This window comes from Mustela lutreola, chromosome 10 (genome assembly GCF_030435805.1).
Source record: "Mustela lutreola isolate mMusLut2 chromosome 10, mMusLut2.pri, whole genome shotgun sequence".
In the NCBI taxonomy this organism is placed as follows: Eukaryota; Metazoa; Chordata; class Mammalia; order Carnivora; family Mustelidae; genus Mustela; species Mustela lutreola.
The window spans coordinates 33,393,798-33,410,169 of NC_081299.1; the positions used below are offsets into that span (position 1 = coordinate 33,393,798).

General features: G+C 49.7%; 1 protein-coding gene and 1 long non-coding RNA gene across 5 annotated transcripts in view; one reads left to right on the forward strand and one right to left on the reverse strand.

The window, feature by feature from the left end:
• CFAP57 (cilia and flagella associated protein 57) overlaps nt 1-16,372 on the forward strand; it is a 68,516-nt gene that overhangs the window by 27,917 nt on the left and 24,227 nt on the right. For all 4 annotated transcript variants that reach the window (XR_009345008.1, XM_059135323.1, XM_059135322.1 and 1 more), the window contains 7 exons: nt 740-913; nt 3,877-4,038; nt 7,427-7,582; nt 8,766-8,859; nt 9,483-9,673; nt 12,837-13,010; nt 13,888-14,046. Coding sequence is in view for 3 of the 4 variants with exons in the window: in XM_059135323.1 (XP_058991306.1) it covers nt 740-913; nt 3,877-4,038; nt 7,427-7,582; nt 8,766-8,859; nt 9,483-9,673; nt 12,837-13,010; nt 13,888-14,046 (1,110 nt within the window). In the remaining variant the exon portion in view is untranslated. The remainder of the gene's footprint in view (nt 1-739; nt 914-3,876; nt 4,039-7,426; nt 7,583-8,765; nt 8,860-9,482; nt 9,674-12,836; nt 13,011-13,887; nt 14,047-16,372) is intronic.
• LOC131808959 (uncharacterized) lies at nt 3,906-11,927 on the reverse strand. The gene is made up of 3 exons (XR_009345010.1): nt 11,807-11,927; nt 10,626-10,783; nt 3,906-4,015 (listed from the first exon to the last, which is right to left on the reverse strand). It is a non-coding gene; the product is annotated as an uncharacterized LOC131808959 (long non-coding RNA).

Genomic DNA, 16,372 nt, shown 5'->3' on the forward strand with positions numbered 1-16,372 from the left:
CAGCAACAGCTGACCTTTGTTGGCTTCTCCAGCTTCTCTCCAGTGCTTGTCCCCATCCCGGTGCTGGTGCCTGGGCAAGTGCACAGATACCACTGCAGCAAACTGACCTGAGATGGGTTCCCCCATGACTAGAACACAGCTGAGAGGAGGGGTTCTGTTTATTGTGCCCCTGAGTAGCTTAGTCCTAATTGTGTGGTGGCTTTTCCAGTGCTGCACCAGAGCAAAGCCCCTGCAGGGCAGACCTACTGTTGCCGCCTCTTGGGATCCCCGCTAGCTGTGTGATCCGTGCAAACATTCAACAAGTGTTTGGTGGGAGGGGGGATGGGCAGTTGGGTGGCTAGATGGGGAGGTGAGTGAATGAGCAAGTGAAGAATTGAATGAGTTCCCTGCTGGTAGGGTTTCCTTTATGTAGGAGACACTGGTAATTGCCGAATAACTGTAGGACCCACATCCGGTTCTGAATTTGAGATGCAAGGTGGCCCAGCAGTCAAGAGCAGAGACACTGGGGCCGGATTAGGGGCCTGACTGCCACAGGCTCGGTGGGTGAATGGAGGCAAATTACTCGCGGGCCCTGGGGCTTGGGCTACAGCAACTACCTCAGAGGGTTTTGGGGAGGATTGAATGAGTTACAAAATGTGAAAGCCATCAAATGGTGCTAGCGAGGAGGTGAGGAAGGAGGGACACCCTGAGGGTATGGCTCAGCCCCTCACCCTGAGCAGAGCCATCTGTGTCTCCGCAGGTCCTTCGAGAGATTTCAGCAATTGATGTCATCTACACGGCCATTGTCATCTCGCACTCTGGGCGGATGATGTTTGTGGGCACCTCGGTGGGGACCATTCGCGCGATGAAGTACCCACTGCCTCTGCAGAAAGAATTCAATGAGTACCAGGCCCATGCAGGTCCCATCACCAAGGTAAGTAGGGTTCCTCTGCTCAGGGGCCCATGCCCAGAACTAGCCCTTGCTGGATCCATCTGATCCTGCCCTCCACATACCTTCCTCATCCCTTCCACCTCCCCGGTGGCTTTTCTCCCCTTATTCCTCTCTCCTTCTTTATTCATCCAACCTCCCATTCCGTGAACATTGATTGGTTACTAATATTCTTTATTTAAACTACTCCCAGGAATATATTCTAGGAAATAATCAGAAAGAGACCTAAAGAATCTTGTACAACGTTGCTCCCCATAATATTGTGCCTGATAATGGGCCATTTAAGAGATGCTGTAGGCATGCCACCCAGATCTCCCATCTGCTGAGTGCTGGTCGTGGCACACAGGTTTCCTCTTCCAAGGAAGTGCCTTGGACTTAAAAAGAGCCAAAGCCCGGAAGATGAGCCCCTGCCACTGCCAGAAGGTACAAAAGACCTTTCCTGGGGCAATACTGTGAGCACATATTTGTAAATTGTCCCTCCAACAACTCTAATACCTAACTAAGGCTTTGAAGTTTGTCCCAAACTCTATACTGGCTTGCCTGCAGATAATGTCCTTATTAAGAAAGGAATTTTTTAAATTAACATATAATATATTATTTGCTTCAGGGGTACAGGTCTATGATTCATCAGTCTTACACAATTCACAGCGCTCACCATAGCACATACCCTCCCCAGTGTCCATCACCCAGCCATGGCCATCCCTCCCATCCCCCTCAACTCCAGCAGTCCTCAGTTTGTTTCCTGAGATTAAGAGTCTCTTGGTTTGTCTCCCTCTCCAGTTTCGTCTTGTTTCATTTTTCCCTCCCTTCCCCTATGATCCTCTGTCCTGTTTCTCAAATTCCTCATATCAATGAGATCATATGATAATCATTCTCTGATTGACTTAAAGAAAGGATTTTTCATTATCAACTAGAACATTCTTGTACTGACCTTGAGTCTTGCACTCAAAGTAAATTTAAAAATCCCCCTCTTCTCTTCATAAGTATGAAGTTTTGTGGATAAGGTACTTATTTTGCTGTTATAAAAATAATACATGTTTATTTTAGAAATAAAATTCCTCCTAAGGCGCCTGCATGACTCAGGTGGTTGGGCATCTGACTCTGGATGTCAGCTCAGGTCATGATGTTAGGCCTCCGAGGGGCTCCAAGCTGGGTGTGGAGCCTGCTTGAGATTCTTTCTCTCCCTCTGCCTGTCCCTCACCCTCTCTCACATGTTCATGCTCTTTTTCTCTCTAAAAAAAGAAAAATCCTCTTAATAATATCATCATTAATATTTTGATGCATTTTCCCTTACTCTTTTGTTACATTTTGTATGCATTTTAAATACATTGAGAGTATACTGTATGTACTCTTTTGTAGCCTGCTTTTTTTTTTTTTAACTTAATGCTATTATAAGCATTTTTTCATATAATTAGATGTTCCTGAAAGACATGATGTTAGTAACCACACATATATCCTGTCAAATGATGTACATGACTTACTTAATTCTTTTCTTACAACTGGGCATTTGATGATCTTATGAACTCTACCCACTATGCTGCTCCACAGGATCCTGTGGGTGTCTCTGATCATCCCAAAGGCTAAGCTGGTAGACAGAGGTGATGAGTAGAAGAGCATTGCCATTTGTAAGGTTCTCAACACATGCGCTGATTGTTGAGAAGGCCTTTTTCGTCGTTGATTCTTTGGCCTTCACTTTTTATTTGGGTATAATTATGGAGTCACAGGAATTTTAAAGAGAGCATAGAGGCCTGGGCACCCCCTCCCACTTTGCCCCAATTAAGTGCATCTGTCATACCTATTGGTACGATATTGTGGAAGTGAATCACACAACAGAAGAAGAATGGTATCATACCACTGACATTGGTACAATATGCGTGTGTGTTTCCATGTCATTTTATCACGTGCCTTAGATTCCTGTCTCCAGCACTGCAGTCAGGATACACAAGAACTCCATGGCCACAGAGAGCCCCCTCGTGCTGCCCTTGCAAGTGACCCCTGCCCCCATCAGCTGCCCCCCCAAGTCCTTCGCAAACACTCCTTGGTTCTCCATTTCCATCATTTGTCATTTTGAGAATTTTATATAAATGGGATCATACAGTATATGAGCTTTTGATAGTGGCTTTTCTCGCCCAGCGCAATACCCCCGAGCTCCATTGAGTTATTTCACGTATCAGTACTTCATTTCTCCTTACTCCTGAGTAGCATTCCATGGCCCAGATGCCCCATAATTTGTTTAGCCATCTACCTGTTGTAGGATAGTTCATTTTTTCCTAGTTTTGGGCTATTACAAATAAAGCTTCTATGACCCATCATAAAAAGCTTTTGGGTGGACCGTCATTTCTCGAGATAAACACCTGGGGGAACGATTGCTGGATCATAGGATATGTTTATATTTCATTTTTTAAGAAACTGCCAAGTTTCTTCCACTCCCACCAGCAATGCATGCAAGATCCAGTTTCTCCACATCATTGCCAGCATTTAGCATTGTCACTATTTTTATTTCAGCTGTTCTAACAGGTGTGTAGTCCTATCTCCCCCTAGTTTTAATATGCATTTCTCTAGTGGCTAATAATGTTGTACATCTTTTCATGTGCTTCTTTGCCGTCTGTATACCCTCTTTGGTAAAATGTCCTCATATTTTTGGCCCACCTTCTAGTTGGATTGTTTGGTTTTTTTTACTGTTTTGAGAGTTCTTTTTATAATCCAGGTAATAGTTAACTCTTAAGATTCCAAATCCACAGAGGACATAAACACAGTCTTGCTTCCTCTCTTTGTTAACAGAAGCTTGTGAGAGCTCCATGTCTTCTTCTTACCCAGGATCCAGTCTTCCTGCCCGTGAGGCTGTGCCCACTCGGGGTTGCCTGAACAGTTACCGTGCAAATAACCAGGTCAGTTCTGGTCATCCGTGGCCTCTGAAAGCTTCCTCTCTAAACTCTTTTTCTCCTCAGATGTCGCTCACGTTTGATGACCAGTTCCTGCTGACCGTTGCTGAGGATGGCTGCCTGTTTACCTGGAAGGTCTTTGATAAGGATGGTCGGGGAATCAAGCGTGAGAGGGAAGTGGGCTTTGCCGAAGAGGTGCTTGTTACTAAAACAGACATGGAAGAGAAGGTAAGAACCAGATCGAATGAAGAGGGATGTGGAAGTTCCTTAGCAGTCTGTGTCCAAACCCCCAGGATCAGCATTCAAGGCCCCACACACTTGGCTGCACCCAGTGCCCTGTGCTGAGTCCCACGCTCCCTGCTCCCTGCGTATTTCCAGCCCACACCGCCATGCCTCTCTCCTCCCTGTGGTTGGATCTCTTTCCACCCTCACCCCTGCGTGCCATCCTGCCCCCTGGTCATCCTGACTCCTACTCTGCTCTACTTCTAGCCTGTGAACCAGCTTTCCTCCTCCCACTCTTGGAGAGCGGGAACCATGACAAGTCGTTCTCTTGTGTGACCCTTAGTTTCTAGCCCTTGCTAGACATGTGGAAGAGGGTCGTAAATATTTGCAGAATTGAACTGACAACTGGCTAAATGTGCCAGTTGTATCTGTGAAACTTAATAACTGCTTAGGGGAGCTGCCTTTATTTAAAAAAAAAAAAAAAAAAGAAGTATTTATAAAACAGCCCTGAAACCCAGGCTTTTTAATAATAAAAATAATGATAACCAGCATTTTTTTTTTTTAGATTTCCCACGAACCAGGCACTGTACTAATTACAAGTGTTTAAATGTTACATCATCTCTGTGAGAAAGATCCTATTCTCCCCATGTTTCAAGAGGTGACTTTGGAGAAATTAAGTGACATGTAGTAGGATTAGAGTTCTGCTCCATATTTAATCTCAACCCTACTCTCTTAATCACTACCCCCAAAGTCCCTTCCCTCCTGGGAATGCATTAAACACTCTGGGAAGATGTGTTTTGAGAGTTTTGAGTGGACAGCTAGCTCTGCACCATGCTCCCTAAGGGAGACACCAAAGGGATGGGAAACTCACAAGGCTTACAGAGAATGGCAGAGCTATGCATTCATTGCTGTTCATCCAGCATGTCTCTCAGGACATGATTTACCTACTCATTCTGTCATTCATTCATTCATCCAGCCATCCAACTAGTACTCACAGAGGAGTCTGTTACATACCAGACACTATACTAAGGTCTGGGGTGCCAGAAGTGAAAGATATGCAGGGGCCTTTAGCTTGTAGCCTGGGAAGAGGTACCGGTAAAATGAAAAAGGAAAATTAAGTGTGTTACAGGTGTTATGAAGGAACGATGCTCTGGGGTTACAGGGGAAGGGACCCTGACCCAGGCCAGGTGGTGCTAGAGGAAGTGAGCCTTGGATGGAGCCTTTAGGAACAGATGGAAAAGGGTCCTCCACACCAAGGGATGAGTGTGCAAAAGGATGAGAGAGGTGCTCTGGGGAAGACTCTCCTGGCTAGGTGGGGCCAGAGAAGAGAGCGTGTGTGGAGCTGGAGCTGGAAGGGGATTGTGGAGGCCTTTTACACCACGGTTTAGACTTTGGACATTGTTCCTAAGGACCCACTGAAAGATCTAAGTCAGGGAATGACTTGATGAGATTTGCATCGTAGAAAGCCACCTCTGCAGCTAGGGGGAGAACAGACTGAGGAAGGGCGGTGAGGTGAGCCCAAAGCCAGCACTCCCATCAATAAATGTATCCCACCAGTCCAAGGCAGACCCCAGGGAGACCGCCTCATCTGATAAACATTCATTTAGAGGTATGTTGCTGGTCCTGGGCTAGGCACCTAGCATAAAGCGGTGAAGCAAGAGAGTCCAAGTGCAACCTGCAGGGGGCGCTCTTCCAAGGAGCTGTCCCCTCCACCCCACTCCCAGTCAGACACCACATTCCCTAAAATCTTGCTCTTTTTAAAAAAAAATATTTTATTTATTTATCTAAGAGAGAGAGAGAGAGAACAAGTGGCGGCAGGGGAGAGGGGGTGTTGGAGAGGGAGAAGCAGGATCCCCAAAGAGCAGGGAGCCCAATGTGGGACTCAATCCCAGGACCCTGGGATCGTGACGTGAGCCGAAGGCAGCCACTTAGCCAACTGAGCCACCCAGGTGCCGCTAAAATCTTGCTCTTGAATCTCTTTATTCCACTGGACTGTGAAGTACCTCCCCCCCCCCACACACACACACCTAATCCCTCTGCCTTCATGTTTGAATCTAGCCCGAGCTACACACTGCCACCAGAGAGGCCTTTCTGAGACCAAATTAACTTAATCAGGTTGGACAGGACCTTCAGAGGCCCTATAGGAGAAAATCCTAAATGCTTATCATGGCTGGCAAGGACCTTGATGGTCTGAGCCGGTCTAGGCCGCCTGTCCCTCTACCTCCCACCCATTCCACATCACATGCAGTGCCCTGACCAGACATCCACACTCTCACCCCCAACTTTGCCCAAGCAATTTGTTTTCCACTCCTCATCTCAATCAGTCTCTCCTGTGTGCCAGGTCCGCACTTGTCCACTGGCAGGGACTGCGGAAATGTGCATAACACATTCCTTCTTCTCTAGTGGTCTGCAGTGGGGGGTGGGGGCGGGGAGATGAACCAAAATAGATGAGATAGAGACGCACGGCTGGGAGTGAGGGGTCATCATGGATGAGTGAGAGGAAAACACCTGTGATCTCACCCTCTCTGTCATTAGCATTACCTTTTTCAGGAAAGGAAGGGTGTCTGTCTCACAGTATTTTTAGAAAACTTTGGCATCAGTGAATACAACAGATTGAAAGAAGAAGTCCCTAGACATAGGAACCAGCAAGGCAGGAAGAGTTAGGACCTCAGTTAAAGTGAGGATAGTGAGGCCAGAAGAGGCATGATAGACGTTGAGAGGGGCACACTGACAGTCCTGGGGAACCACCCGGCTCTGGGCACCTATCGGAATTTGTAATGATGTTATTTGGCTTCCTCAGTAGTAAGTTCCATGGGGCAGGCATCCTAGTTCAACACATGTTCTTTAGGTACCTACTGTGTGTTAGGTACACTTGTATATATCAGTATACCAAGCCAGTAAAGAGCTGAGCCTTCCTCGAGCTTAAATTCTAATGGGGGAAGAAGACAAAAGACAATAAACAAAATCAAATCTAAATTGCATTGGAAAGTGCCTAGATCTAAGAAAATAGTAATGTAGAGCAGAGGGTCATGAGTGCCAGAAATGGGAAGGGAAGGGCCGCAGGAATACCTAGTGTGGTCCCAGTAGACCTCACCGAGCAGGTGGCATTTACGCGGATCTGAAGAGGAGAGAGTTGTTAGTGTCGTGCCTGGCGCCCAGAGGGGTTCACTGTATGGATGTTGTGAGGGCAGAGAAAGAAACTCCTATGTCTTCTAGTTTTTAGCCCGGGTGTCTTGCGGGGAAAAGATGACAAGGTGCAGTGGAGACTCATGAGTTTGAGGTTGGGTGGAGCTGCAGATCTCAAGAGAGCTCAAGGCCACCAGGTTAACTCTTCCGATTCGCGCCCCCCCCCCCCACTGTGAATGTTCTTGATTCTGGTGTCCTTCCCCCAAAGGCTCAGATTATGTTGGAGCTGAAGACTCGTGTGGAAGAATTAAAAATGGAGAACGAGTATCAGCTTCGACTGAAAGACATGAACTACTCTGAGAAGATTAAGGAGCTAACGGATAAGTTCCTCCAGGAAATGGAGTCCTTGAAAACGAAAAACCAGGTGTGTTTGAGAGACTCAGCCAACAACCACAAATAACAAGACGTTTTCAATTTACTCAAGATGGAAGTGGCGTAGGCTATCCAAGCTACACTCGGAAGGTGAACCATATGATAATGTGTGGTTTTTCAGCAGAGCTACTATCATCAGAAATGCTTCCAGCAAAGTGCCAGGTGGAATAAAGCAGAATTTATAACTCTCTATAGCAAACGGTATTAATCAAGTAAAATAAACACACATAGACCAGTTAGTAAGAAAATAGCTAGCAACGGGATTTCCTCTGGAAGTTGGGATTATGGATCATTTAAATTTTGTTCTCTATGCTTTTTTGTATTTTTGCAAATTCTCTACAATGAGACTATATTATCTTTATGATCAAGAGGAACTTATTTAAAAACAGAATGATAAGGTCATAAGAAAAACAGAGGATAGGAAGAGAAGAGCTACCAAACACTGATTTCAGGATTGTTGTTCAGGATGGAACAAAATTAGTCTAAATGGTCCTCCTGCAGTAAGATTTGATCCAGGACTCTCCAGAATAATTCCCTTATTCTCCACAAATTGGTCCTGCCCTTTATCCAAAACCCCCAAATTTTGACTCGGAGAATAATTGTGCTTTTATGTTATCTCCACGGGTCAGAGAATTTGACCAACCAGGGGGTAAAAAAAAAAAGCCCCTGGCTGTTAGTTTTATTATTTTGTTCCTTTAGTCAACAGACATTGCTGTGGGGCCTTCCATAAACTAAGCACAAAGGTATTCCTGGGGGTGGCCCCTCTGCCTGCAAGGAGCTTTCCTGCCCTATTAAAGAAAACACCCCTTAGAAGCTGACACATTAGCACATCCAAGAAGTTAGTTGACAGCAATGTGCAGGCAACAGAGAATTCAAATGAGTCTTTACTTTCTTCCACCCCAAAATCCATCTGCTACATGTCCAAAACTGAACTCATCATTGACAAGACCCATTTAGTAGACAGGATATAAATAGAGAAAGTCTAGAACTTTCAGAGCAGAATATAATATAAATAAAAAGTGATAGCTTGCTTGTTGCTCATGGAACAATGCTTGGTGCAAAATAAGGGCTTGAGGAATGTTTGTGAGCGAACAAACGCTTATAAAATGTGTTCTTGCCTTAGGGCTGCTTTCAGCAGATGTGTGGGAATGAGAACGGTGGACTCTGTGTTTTAGGTTTTAAGAACAGAAAAAGAAAAGCAGGATGTGTCCCATCGGGAACGCATTGAGGACCTGCTAGACAAACAGAGCCGAGAGCTGCAGGACCTGGGTGAGTCCCCAGGTAGAGGCCATGGGCTCTGGTGGGGACAAAAGTCTGAGAGTCCCCCAGAACCCCAGAGAAGTCCCAGGTAATCTGGCTTTATCTGTCCACAGGCTTCATTTATGCCCTGGACCTCACTGTTGTTTTTACTCCTGTGTATTTGCTCACTTGTTAAACATGTATTAAGCACTTACTGCATGCCTGTAGGAGATACAGAAGAGTGCAGGTCTGGAGCCTGATAGGTTGCCATGGGTCCCAGACTCACCAAACACATTCGGTGCTCTGGGGAGTCATCTAACCTCACTGAGCCTCAGTTTACTCTTCTGTATAACAGGGGTGCTGATAACTCTTTTGCATATTCAAGACATTCTTCTTGGACCTGAGTCCCCACATAGCCTTCTGCCCCTTCCTGGAAACCTTCTGCCTAGCCGACACCGCAGCAGAGTTTGGTTGCCCGACGAGCTGATGGGGTGTGGGCAGGTGAGGCAGCTGGGCAGGCATTGGCATCACGGCTTTGGTGGCGCCTGCCCTTAGCTGCTAATGGCAGCAGGTGGGAGATCTCAGAGGCTCCCAGGGGACCCTGAGGTCGTGCTCCTGTCCCACGTGAAATAACCATCCTTGCTTCCCTCCAGAATGTTGCAACAACCAAAAGTTGCTTCTAGAATATGAGAAGTACCAGGAATTGCAGCTCAAGTCCCAGAGGATGCAGGAAGAATATGAAAAACAGCTTCGGGATAACGATGAGACCAAGAGCCAGGCCCTAGAGGAGCTGACTGAGTTTTATGAGGCCAAACTGCAGGAAAAGACCACCCTTCTAGAAGAGGTACTCACCAGAAGCAGACCTGTGCCTCCCTTTCACGGTGCATCCTGCAGGCCTGGCCTGTGACCGGCCCAGATAGCCGTGGGAGGGCTGGCCTCGCCCCCTTTCCCTTCTGTCCCCAACTTTCAACACACATGCATTTGACCTTGGGTTCTGCTCTTTTACCATTTCTTGCCCTCTAGACCAGGGGACCTAAGGACCTGGGAGGTGCTCAGCTTTAGGGACTGAAATTTTGTGGACAGACTAAGTTCATATCTGCTGTTCTATCCTAATTGTACCTTCAAGCCTTAAGGTCCAGCAAGGCCTTTTTAGGAGACACCAGTAGGAGAAAGAGAGGAACAAGGGCTCTGAACAATGGGACAGGCGGTTGCCTGAATCCCTTTAGCCACTTCTTGTGTCTTTCGAGATGAAATCATTCCTTCACTGATTTAACAAACCCAGATGGTATCTTACTGGTTTACCAGCTTGAGTGCTGGGTGACCAAGAGAAATAAAGACCCGGGCCTGTTTTTTCAGGCATGTGAAGGAGTCAGTCCCACAGAAGGATCCTCGGAGAGGTATGCCCAGGAGAGAGCAGGGGGACGCAGACCTCCCGGAGGGGTCAGAGGAGACTTGCAGGAGCTAAGGTGGCCCGGGAGTGGGGGTGGGTGGGAATGGAAGCTAGAATGAACAGGAGACAGGGAAATGCAGGAGGCAAAGGCACACAGGCAGAGCCAAGTCAGAGAATGTTCAAGCAGTTTGGTTTGCCAAAATATCTAGTTTCCCAAGATGGAGAGAAAACGGAGAAGAGCCAGATGGCCGCCTTTTCCGCGTGAAATTGCAGCAGATGGCACCCTGCAAGTGAGGGGGCAGGGGAGTCAGGAAGGTGTGAAAGCAGTCTTGAAGGGAGGGAGGGAGGGAGTGACGCAGAAGACGACTGGCAGGTGTGTAGCTGAGCATGCAGCTGAGGTTTTTACCTGAATCCTGGCTGAATTCGGGTGGCATTCATCCACAGCAGGGCTCAGAGAGCAGGAATGGGAGTGAGGAAGACGGGGAGCCACCCTGCTGCTCGGCTGGGGGTTTAAGACAACACAGGTCCTCTGATGAACAGCCAAGCAGGTCCAGGCCAGAGAGCCTGGAAGACAGTGGAGGAATCCGGACAGGGTTGGGGAGGGGGCGGGGGAGCGTGGTGAGCTGGAGAGCTGTGCCTGGTACCTGGGGTACCCCAGGGAGATCACCCGTGCCGAGGGCAGGGCCTGAGTTTTCGGGCTGCAGACATGACCCCATTCCGGCGGTGGACTGAAGTGTGGGTAGCTGAGGCCGAGGTGAGAAGAAGGTCAAAGCACCTTGGGACATGACAGGGCCCTCTGTCACCACCCCCAGTTCCAGCACAAGAACTGAGTGGGCACCCAAAAGTCTTCAGTGAGCAGGGAAGGGAGCAGGCCGTGGGGGATAAAGGAGGTGAGAGGTGGAGAGTGGGGGTCTCTTCACGGAGCAGGCTGAGCTCCGACAGGGAATGTTCCCTGCCAGGTCCTCCCTCACTGCCGCTGTCTAGCCCCCTCCCACCCAACCACATGGAGTAGCCAAGATCCCTACACAGCCTCTGAGCCACCACTCTGGATGTTCCCTCTTGCCCTTCCCACACAGACTCGGGAGGAGAACCAGCTCCTACAGGGTTCTTCGCTACCCCCATCTCCCCTCCCACGGGGCCAAGCAGTCTTCCTCTGCATCCTCAGGGCCCCCAGACCCCTTGCTCTTACTGGCCTATCCAGTAGCATCCTGCCTTTACTTCTCTTCCCCCGCCACCCGCCCAGGGGGGGGCGCTTCTCAAGGGCAGGGACTGTGTCTCACCCATCAGTGATTTTCAAAACCTGCAAGGCATGGGGGGAGGAGGGCATCCTAGAAGCACCTGAAACATTAGTCCACCTCCAGTAAACTGGTCGGAGCTTTGCCTTTGGGGGCTCTGGGGTTGGGCCGGGGATGAATCTGCCCTGAGGGGAGAGAGGCTGGCCAGAGAGGCTGGCCAGGACCCCCACAGGAATGACAACCCGTTTCTTCTTTTGAGTCCAAGATTTCAGTTCAGAACTTCCCTAGGGAGCTCCCACCTGGCAGGCCTCGCCAACCTGGCTGGCTTACTTTCCTTCTTAATGACACCTACCAGAGCCAGAGTGGTGGCTGGCGGGCGACTCTGGGCTGCAGATGGAGTGCTCCGGGCCAGGCTTCTGTCTAGCAAGAGTCTGGTGACATGTGATGGGGAAAGAGAGCAGCCTTCCTCTGGAGCCCAGTCTTAAAACCATCTTGTCTCTCTGAATCCCCGAAGCACTCACTGCAGGGATCCTACAGCTCAGAGCATGCCAGGGGCCATGGGAGGGGAAACCGGTGGCCTCTGACTTCTTCTAGAACTCAGAGCTCCTGGGGGCAGTAAGCAAAGAGGAGGCACATCCCAGTCACCTCTCAGACTCCATCAGGTGGGCGGAGTTAACTTTTCCAGCATCTGGACTCCAGGCTTTCACTCTCTGTGTACCAGGAGCAGGGCAGCCCCCCCCCCCCCGTGGGGCACAGAGGGATGTGACCCCACCAGCCAGCGAGGAGCTTTCTTGCCAGGGGAGGATCCTGACAAACAGGCAATGACAATGTAACATAAAGTGCTGGGGGACGGTCGGACTGGATTAAGGAGCTGGAGGGCAGAGTTCAAGATGCGCTCCTTCAGGTGGTGATTAAGGACCTACTGTGTGCCCGTGGGGGCTGTACTCTGGGAATGCAGTGGTGGGCGCGATAGACCGGGTTTCTGCCCTCAAGGAGCTCCCATCTAATGGGAAAGGCAGTCAAGTTGTTTTACAAATACAGTTCCAACTGTCACAAATTCATTGAGGAAAAGATAGAGGAAGTGTGGTTGTGTCAGGGTGAAGACCAGCGGTGAGGCGGGCGTGAGGATGTCGGGAAGGTGGTTGTTGAAGTGATGGAAGTGGTGGCCTCATCTGGTAGGTAGAGAAGAGAAGACGGGACAGACAGGAGGACAGGGGAAGGTCCGGGGACCCAAGGCCTTTGCTCCCATGTCTGTAATAACACCCGCCTTCCCATTCCCCATGAGAGGCCCCATATGCTCCTCTCATCCCGGGCCCTGTCAGTGCGAAAGGGTTGTGTGTGTCCCTTCTCCCCGAGCATACAATTTCCCTTCTCTGACCCAGGCACAAGAGGATGTCAGGCAACAGCTGCGGGAGTTCGAAGAGACCAAGAAACAGATTGAAGAAGATGAGGACCGAGAAATCCAAGATATCAAAACCAAGTACGAGAAAAAGCTTCGGGATGAGAAGGAATCAAACCTGCGGCTCAAAGGAGAAACAGGCATCATGAGGAAAAAGGTATGACGCTGTTCTGGGCAGGCTTGGGCTGCATTGCCCAGAATACTTCCAACCCACCAGGCAGGCATACCCTTCCCACCCCTCCTCGGGGCTCTATTCTCTGTCCTTTTCACAGGATTAGTGACTTAGTGATGTTGGCCCTGACACTGATGAACATCCCCGGCTTTCCTTTATGGTCAAGTAGGATTTAGTCAGTTTTCAGAGTTCAACCTCTGACAGAAATGGAGATGAGACCTTCTGGACGTGAGGTCAAGTCCTAGAGGTGTCCTCAGGTTCTCGGTATAGGGAGCTCTGGGTAGGAGAAGGACTGATGCTTAGTCTACAAGGCAGGGCAAAGAGTTCAGAGATCCTTGTAGAATGTTTAGCCTTAAAGAAACCAACTTCAAAGCAAACTTACATTCCTTCCTTTTAGAAATCCCACGGCATATCAATCCAGGGACAATGTCACCTTCTCTTCTTAGACATGGCCATGGTGGCTCATCCATTACAATATCTATGACCTTGATGGGGCACAGATCCCCACCTTTCAAGGTTGGTGTGGTCATGGAAAACTCTGGGTCCACCTGGGGAGCTGGTCTCCGAGCTTCTTGCCCCAAGAGTCCATCCTCGCAGAGGGGACTGGGACTGGATCTCCCCAGACAGAACGCTACATCACTTATGAGGCCCGAGACATCCCTGACCTGTCCAAAATCTCCAAAAATCCACTCCTAAAGGCCCAGGAACGTTGAGCGTTAGATGTGATTTTCAGCTCACAAGGGTGGGGAGTTCGGGTCACAGGTTGGTGACGGGGAGCTCTGTGTGCAGACAGGCATTTGGGAGGCAGAGAGGGGAGTGCAAAGACTTTGGTGGTCTCTGTTGTTGCCACTTGTACCCGCAGTTCAGCAGCCTGCAGAAGGAGATCGAGGAGCGAACCAATGACATTGAGGTCCTGAAGGGGGAGCAGGTGAAGCTACAGGGGGTCATCAAGTCCCTGGAGAAGGACATCCTGGGCCTCAAGCGGGAAATCCAGGAAAGAGACGAGACGATTCAAGACAAGGTGAAGGCTCCTCTCTGTCCTCCCTTAACCACCACCGGGATAGACCCAGGGGATGAGGACAGAGCTCAGGAGAGGGGGGGCCCCTGGGTGCTTTAAACACATTCGCGGAACCTGATGGGTCTGCAAAGTACCTGTTGTGCACTTGGCACTGGGCTGATTGCTATAAACACACCACGCTCTATTCTCCCAGCGGCCCCAGGGGCCGCAAGGGACCCAACTGTAGGGCTCGGGAAACTGAGTTCCAGGCGGTTGGTATCTTGCCCAAGGTCATATAGTCTATAGGCGGCAGACTTGGGCTAAGAACCTAAGTCAGCCGACAGCAGGACCCCTGCTCTCCACTGCTCCAGGCATCCTCGGGCGACTGTGCCCATGGATGGGGGGCAGCTCACCTACCCCACGGCCCACTCCCTGTGGTTGGCCTACAACCACTGGGTGCCCCAAAAAGCTGGTATCCCTTTTTAGGATGCTTTTCTTACAAAACACTTAGAAGACAGACCCGTCACATTTTGTGAGGCTTACCCCAAAGTTTTGGCTCCTCCTCCCCAGCAAATCCAGGCTGTAGGCCCTCTTGCCCACCCCCTCACCATTCCTGCCTCAGGCAGGCAGAATTCTCTAGTGGTTGAGACCCTGGGCTTCGGCCCTGGTTAATTGGGTTCCGGCACAGGTTTTGTCATTTACTGGCCACAGGACCTTGTGCAGTGTCTCTGAGCCTAGTTTTCTCACCTGTGAAATGGAGTCCCTCAGGGGGTCTGTTAAGAGGAATGGGATGGTGCCTACATGAAATTTCTGCACGTGTTTGTATATGTGTCTGGGCCTTGGGGTAGGGAAGGTCCTAAGCTCTCTTCAGATCCTCAAAGGGGAATAAAGAGGGTAAGGCCTCCTCACCTGGAATTGCGACAGTCTCCTATCCAGCTCAACAGCCTTCCTTCCCACCGCCTACCCCAGCTCCTGCCACCGTCCTCTGTAACTGTGTCACTCCACCACCTAAAATTCTGCCATAGCTCCCCACTGCCTGCAGCTTGGGCAGCAGGATTTTTCTGTAAAGGGCTAGGTAGTAAATATTTCAACTTTGCATACAGTGTTGCCTCTGTCACACTACTCAATTCTGCCGCTGTATTGTAAAATCAGCCACAGACCACACATAAATGAGTGGGGTTGGCTGCGTTCCAATAAAACTTTATTGGAAACGGGTCAGATTTGACCCAAGGGCCATAGTTGGCCAACGCTAGCCTCCTGGACACCTTCTGAACCCCCTTTAACCCAGCAGGCCGGCCCCCAGTCCCCTCGCCTCCTCCCCTCTGGTCCCATGAAGCACTGCTTTACACGCCCCCTGGTTATTCTCGATGGCCTCTGTACATACTGCGCCTTCTGAGCTGTCCTCTCTTACACCCATGACAGGGCCGGGCTGCTCTTGTTGACAAATCTGCTTTCCCAGCCAGTGCCTTCTCCTGCCTGTAAGGACAGGGACGGAGTCCTATTTCTGGCATCTCAGCACAAGGTCCTCATTCAGTAACTGTTTGATGGATGGACAGATCTGCTTTGCAGTTACTATTGCTGTGGAACAAATTATCCCAACACCTGGTGGTGCCAAACAGCCACTGCTTGATTATGCTCTCCGGTTCTGTGGGTCTGGCATTTGGACAGGCTACAACACAATGGCTTGTCTTTGTCCCTAGTGGCAGGGACCTTCCTGAGCCTCAACCAGGGGTGACTCAAACAGCTGGGGGCTGGAAGACCAGTATCCAATGTGGCTTCTTCATGAACCTGTCCAGCCCCTTGGCCGGGGGCGCTAGGAGGCTGGGCTCAGCTGGGACTGGCCACCAGAGTACCATCATGCTCCTCAGTCTGATGGGCTTGGTGTCATGGGACTTTTTCCAGAGCAGATGACCTCCCTCAGAGCACAAGTCCCCAGAGAACCAGGTGGGAGCTGCTTGGCCTTTTCTGAGCCAGCGTGGGAAGCCACACAGCATCACTCGAGCTGTGTTCTTTGTGTTGCAAGCAAACCATAGGTCGAGCCAGATGCAAGACAACAGAATTAGATCTTAGCTCCTGACAGAAAAGAGTACAGTCCCATTGGAGACAGAAGAGCGTGTGGGATGAGAGATTCTGGAAAATACAGTCCCCTCCAAGCTGTATTTGAATGAGTGAATGAATGAATGAACGAATGAATGCAGTCCTAGCACAGAAGCCACAGAGTCGGGGCTGCAGCCTAGCAGAGAAGCCAGTCTTCGTATCCCGGGCTGGGAGAGTGGTCTGTGGCCTCCTCAGTCAGGGTACAGGACTGATGGCCTTTGCCTAAAGGAAGTGCCATATTCTCTCTCTCTCT